Raw genomic sequence first — 6,422 nt, 5'->3', positions numbered from 1 at the left:
ATGGTCTTCATCCTCCCATAACCAAATGCAGGCGGTGCACAAGAGGTTCCTCCAATGCTTGCTTAAATTCAAGTGTGTGGCATGTATGCATGGTGTGGGTGTGTGTGTGGGTGTGAGAGAGAGAGAGAGAGAGAGAGAGAGAGAGAGAGAGAGAGAGAGAGAGAGAGAGAGAGAGAGAGAGATGCGCGCACATGTAGACGCATCTTCCAAGATTGCTCTTTCCAAATAATTTGAAACCAAGATTCACCGGACCTAAAGCTTATCAATTCAAGTAGATCAATGTGCTACTAGGATACACCTGTCTCCACTTCGATTCTCAAAGGGGATTACACGCTCCAGCCGCCATGCCTTTTTATTTTTCTTTTTTTTTTTTTTTAAGAGTGAGTTCTGGGGATTCGAACTCAGACCTCCGTGGGGGGACTTTGCCTACCCCCAGCTCCACAGCCATAATAACTGTATTTTAAAACCAAGTCTTCCATTCCCCGTGTCCTAGATCGGGACTGAGTCACACGTAGGTGAGGCCTCAGCAGTTAAACAGCTCTTAAAAGGTTTTTCCGGACGCTCCGGAGGACAGAGACCTCGGGAAGCCCCCGCATCTCTGCAGGCAGACCTCGCCTCCCCTGCTCGCAGGCTCTGCGGGACCCACAGGTGGCCCCGCCTCCTACCCTGCCAATCAACCGTTTCCCGCGCCTGCGCGGAGTGGCGGTCCGACTGTGGCGGGCGGTTAGGAGGCGATCCGCTTCTCTCACTGGCCGCCCGGCTATGACGATCACCTACAGCTGCGTTGCGAATGGCCGAGCTGTCCTGGCGGAGCTGGCCTTGACCGGCGGCTCCTATCAGGTACCTGCGGGTCGCGCCTCGGTATCTGAGGGTTCGGTTCCTCGAGGCCGGCGCCCGCCAGGCCTCGCCTCAGGACGCGAGGCGACCTCGAAGGACTCCGGGGCTGGGAGGCCCCGCCCCCTCCAGAAGCTCTGACCCCCGAGACGAGAGCTGCGCTTGCGCCACCCAGGGGTTGGGGCTGGTACTGCAGGCGGGCATCTGGCGGAGATTTATAACCGTCTCCTAGCTGATTGTCCTTTTGCAAGACTTTCTTCCGCGCAGAAAAGATCTGCAGATCAGCACACACTTAATGAACGTGTAGTGGTCGCAAACCTACTACAGTCGCAGAAAGTGAGGGCCACCTGACAGCGCAGCTTGGACTCTCAGCACTTAGGGTGGGAGGGCCACGAATTTGAGGTCAGCGTGGACTATGTAGACCCAGTCTGAAAAAAGTGAGAACGCATGGTGTAGCGCAGTGTTACAGCGCTTACTCATAATATGTGAGGCCCTGAGTTCAGTCCCCAGCAAACACACACACACACACACACACACACACACACACACACACCTAGAAATTGTCAGATGCCATCTAATATTATATCTGGACCTTAGATCCATACAGTTGTCCCAGGGGGTAAAAAGTGTTTCGTTGAAGATAGACTGTAATACAGGATCCTATACAGGGAAACTACTCCTAGTTTAGCACAGGATAGGGGAACGTAGACACCACGAAGAGAACACCATGGTATTTGGAGATTCCCAAGAACCTCATTGTGGCTAGGGCACAGAGTCTCTGTGTATGGGGCTGGAGATGAAGCCAGAAAATTGGGCAGAGGGAACTCTGTGTGTGTGTGTGTGTGTGTGTGTGTGTGTGTGTGTGTGTGTGTGTGTCTGTCTGTCCTAGAAAACTGAGAAGCAATTCACGATGTACAAATGCAAGTACAGGCAAAGACTTCTTGTTTACAAAGTAAAGGGTGAGTTGAAAAAGAAACAACTAAGATGATTTGGTTATAGTTTATAAAGAAGTCCCAAGGCTCTGAGCTAAGGCGGCCATGGTACATTGACAAAAGAGCAATAGATCCAGAAGAAACTTAGGAAACGGCCTCTAGCACTGATACCTGGTTGCGTGTGTGAAGTGATGGGCACAGCTGTGCATAGGACAACTCTCACAGTTTTGTCTTTGGTGGCATTAAAGAGCAGAGACTATCTAGAAAAAGGATTTAGGGAACTCAGAGGGAAGGCAAAGGAAGGGCACATTACAGTTTGAAACCTACTAAATTGTATTGCTTGTTGAAATGTTAGTGCATTTTGTATGTTTATTTTTCTGCCTTATTTCTGAAAGCCAGAATATACACAATAGGTCATATCCGAAAGGCTGGGTGTGGTGGCTGAGATGGGAGACCCGTGTAAGCTTGCCCAGGAAGTGTACAGGGACATAGACAGCCCTGTATAAGAAGAGTGACGAGGTGGTCTAGACAACAGGAAGGTGACCGTCGGTCACACTGTGAGACCTTTGGAAGAAGTAGTAGAGGAGGTTTTAGAAGCCGGATTGCCTTGTACAAGCAGGACAAGTGGACTGAGGATGGTAAAAAGAAGCCGCTCTCTCTGAACTTGTATAGGAAATGAGGAAGCTGCATGCTAGAGGAAGCATAGCCCAGGACAGGCCCCCATTTGTTAATGTGTGGAGACATCCCAAACACATTACTCTTATGGAAAGAATATGTATAAGGCAGGTGAGCACACTGACGAGAAGACCTGAGGGACCCAAACTGCCAGCAAGAGAGCTGTGAGCCTCACTCAGAGGGACAGACTCTTGCTTTGGGGTGACAGAGGGAGCATGGGTGTGCGATCATGCAGCTCAGAATCTTTCTGAAGTTCTTCTCTTTGCCAGTCCTTTACATGCTGGGATTCTCGCTGCAGTCCTTCTTAGCTGGACACAGACATCCACCATTTTTTCTTCGTGTGCCTCCAGGCTTGAGTTTCCCTCTGGAGACACTCAGACTGGAGACTGAGCATCACCTCCTCTGTCACCTGCATGTTCTGTCTCCTGAACACACGTGGAACCCATCTCTCTTCCTGAACCATATTTTCATCCCAGCCCTAATTTCTTCTCACCAAGCTGACAGAAGTGCCTCCTGACCTGCTTCCTCAAAGGCTGCTTCCATGCTGCTGCTCACGTGACCAATTCCCCCCACCACCACCGAAATGCCCACAGCACCACTCTCCGGCTCACCGTGTTTGGTGGCCTCTGATTGCATTCAGAATGAAGCAAACACTCCTCCTCCACTTGGCAGTCAGGCCCTCCCCACATGGATGGATGTTGACACTGCTCTTTCCTTCCTGCATGCAGTTGGCCCCGCCTTCTGCTACCCTGAACATCACTTTGCCCCCAAGGTCCCCTCTGCACTTCGAGGCCCTCTGCCTGAAAACCACTTTTCTTCACTTCGGGGCAGTGTCATCTCATTGGTACTTTAGACTTTTCTCTCTTTTTCCTTGTCTCTATGCCTAGGCTAACTGGCATCTCTCCACCAAACGACTTAACCAAACTGAACTGGAACCTTCTTTTTCTTGCCTGGCTTTGCCATCAAATTTCAGGAAAGGGAATGTTCCACCTCTGTGTTCCTTCTTAGTCAAATGCAAAGAAAGAATAACACACTGTAAGTTCCCAACACACTTTTATTAAGAGAAGTCGAAGGTTGTCAGAGGTCAAATAGCCTCTCCTTTGAAACACATAGGAGGTAAGAACACAAGAGGGGGAAGCAATCTGCCACCCAGGAGTGGATTACAGGTACAGATTGCCTGTGGTGGGAAAAGCCAACCACAGAGGAAGAGAATACAGCTCTGAGCCAAGAGACTAAGGATTAGAAGAAATGGCATCATGGCTTCCCACGGTGCCAAAAACATTCATATTCTGTCTGTCTGTCTGTCTGTCTGTCTGTCTGTCTCTCTCTCTCTCTCTCTCACACACACACACACACAGAGAGAGAGAGAGAGAGAGAGAGAGAGAGAGAGAGAGAGAGAGACCTTTATTTAAAAAAAAAAATAGTACAAACTTAGTCACAAGAGCCTTAGTGTTCCAGGATTCCCAGGTTAGACTGAGTTCTAGAAGTCACCTGCTCACCGTCTTGTCTTCCTTCTTCCCAAAGCCCCCAAACCAGTCAGTGTGTCTGCAGCATACGAATTTCAGAAACACAAGAGCCCACTTTTTCACATACTCAGTCTCCCGCTGTCATTTGTTTTCAGTCTTGCAGTGATATCATAGTTTATATTATGCAAAAGAAACACTTGAGGAAGCTGTAAAAGTGTGATTCATTGCTAAGAGTGAAGCAACAGAAATGTTGTATCCCTTTAATTTTTCAAGTGTGTTAGGAAAGTCTGTCCTAGAAAATGTCTCCTTGACATTTCAGGCAACAGCAATTACTTTCTCCCATTCATAGGCTTTACTCGTCCATAAAAGTTTCTATTTTAAGTGTTAGTTTGTGAAAACTGAAAAAGTTAATTAGGAGTGCAGCTATCTGTGGTGTCTTAGGTAACTTTCAGATTCCTTTCATGCTTCTAAAGCAAGATAATGGTTCCACTTAGTGGACAGTAAGGTATTCTGCATAATTATAGCATCTTACGCTTCCCCCAAGGAATCACCTTCATAAGGAATAGGCAGGTACAAGAGTTCTTGGCAAATATTAGTGTCTTAAAGAGAGATGAGTAGGATTGGTGAGGTGGCTCAGTGGGTAGTGACACTGCTGCCAAGCCTAATGACCCAAGTTACATCCCTGGAACCTACCTGAAGGTAGGAGAAAACCAACTCCCAAAAGGTGTCCTCTGAGCTCCACATGAGAGCTCCACAAGTCACAGAATGCACCCCACAGATGCCCACAGAGAAAGTTTAAGCATTGAGGGAGCAATCGTGAATAGCAATTTTCTAAATGTATTCAGAGAATAAAAAATATATGTTCTTAATCCACTAAGAGTTTATTTCTATACACTCTGGGATGTATATAATGTATATGTAATTATATACACTCTGGAGTGGATGAGATGTCCCAGTAGATAAAAGCACTTGTCGTGTGGGTGTGAGGGTCTGAGTTCACATCCCTAGAACTCAAGTAAAAGCCACACACAGCTGAGAACATCTGTAACTGTAGCACACTTGTGCAGAGATGGGAGACAGGAGAGTCCTCTGAAGTTCATGGGTATCTACATATCCTATCGTATTCACATACATGCAAATGAGCACACATATGCATATAACTTAGAGTGTGTGTACATGTGCATGCATGTGCATGTGTGTGTGTGTGTGCTGAGTGTATGTGTGAGGACTGTATGCTCACTTGTGTGCACTTGAAGGCCAGAGGAAAGCATAAGTGTCCTGTCACTGCAACTTATTCTTTTTGAGGCGAGGTCTCTCCCTGAGCTTGGAGTTTGCATTTTCAGCCAGGTTGGCCATCAGCAAGCTGTAGGGAATCCTTCTTGCTCCCCATTATCTCCCCCCACCCCTTAGGGATACCTAGGATCATTCCTGGCTTCTCACATGAGTGCTGGGATCTGCACTTGCCAACGCCCCTTAATTTGATCCTTTGCCCTCTGGTGCTGGGGTTGGGGGAGGAAAAGAAAAGAAAAGATACTTGATTGGCTACTGCTTCCCAGCCTTAAAGACATCCATGGTATCTGACTATAAAGATAAGACTATCTAATGCACCTATATTTGCATACTTACATGTGCATATATGTAATCTATTTTCCTTTGATTCATACAAGCATTTTATGGCATCTTACCTCTTATCACACATGAGTCAAACCACCTAATTCTCTTGGGGAAAGGGTTTTCCTTAACAAGCTAATCAGACATCTATAATTTTAGGAGGAGAACACCGAGAAGATCCTGCAATCTTCTCCAAAATAAACGCTGGCTTTTTTTCTTAGGAAGCGGCTGCAAAGGTGCTTAGACAGGCGCTTCTGAAAGCTGAACCAACGACCATAATTCAAATAGGAAGGTAAGGTGCGCTTGGTCACAAGTCTCCTCTTAATCATTCTACTTCCAACTAATGAGTCTAATGACGACATGAGGAGATTTATAGGCATTGCACACGCTACAGGCCAACCTCATGGGAAGGGAGACTTCTAAATGTGAAAACGTGAGGCATGAATGGGAGTGATAGTTCAAGACAATGGCGACCTTACAAAGGGAAGGGAAGGCCACGCAGCTGAAGAAGGGTATATGGACATCACTGTATCAGAAACATCCTTGCTGGGCTGTGGGGCTAAAAGACTGTCCTGTTATTCCCCATGGCTTTTGGTGTATCTAAAAAAAACTTCGTTCATCAAAAAAAGAAGAAGAAAAAAGAGAGAGGGAGAGGGAAGGAAGAAGGAAGGAAAAATGAAAGAAACTTCTACTTTAAAATACATTAGCCAGTGCTGTTAAATTTTACTTGAGAGATTTCATATATTCTAAACCAGTCTTAAAACACTACTAAAGAAACAGGTGAGCAAATCAAGAGCATTTGTTATTTTAGGTTGCTTGCTTGTTGTTATTGTATGAGACAGGGTAGTCCAGGCTAGCCTTGAACTCATGGCAATCCTCTTGCCTCAGCCTTCCAAGTGCTAGG

The 6,422-nt window shown here is 46.7% G+C and overlaps 1 protein-coding gene across 2 annotated transcripts in view; it reads left to right on the top strand.

The window, feature by feature from the left end:
• Positions 1-691: 691 nt before the first annotated feature.
• The window catches only part of LOC143439823 (uncharacterized), a 36,949-nt gene continuing 31,218 nt past the window's right edge, over positions 692-6,422 (top strand). For both annotated transcript variants that reach the window (XM_076926426.1, XM_076926427.1), the window contains exons 1-2: positions 692-840; positions 5,740-5,810. In XM_076926426.1, coding sequence (XP_076782541.1) covers positions 763-840; positions 5,740-5,810 — 149 coding nt within the window. In that variant the 5' untranslated portion in view covers positions 692-762. The remainder of the gene's footprint in view (positions 841-5,739; positions 5,811-6,422) is intronic.

Source organism: Arvicanthis niloticus, chromosome 27, assembly GCF_011762505.2.
Source record: "Arvicanthis niloticus isolate mArvNil1 chromosome 27, mArvNil1.pat.X, whole genome shotgun sequence".
NCBI classification, from domain to species: Eukaryota; Metazoa; Chordata; class Mammalia; order Rodentia; family Muridae; genus Arvicanthis; species Arvicanthis niloticus.
The sequence above is the reverse complement of the archived record's forward strand: the minus strand, read 5'-3'. Positions and strand labels throughout refer to the sequence as shown.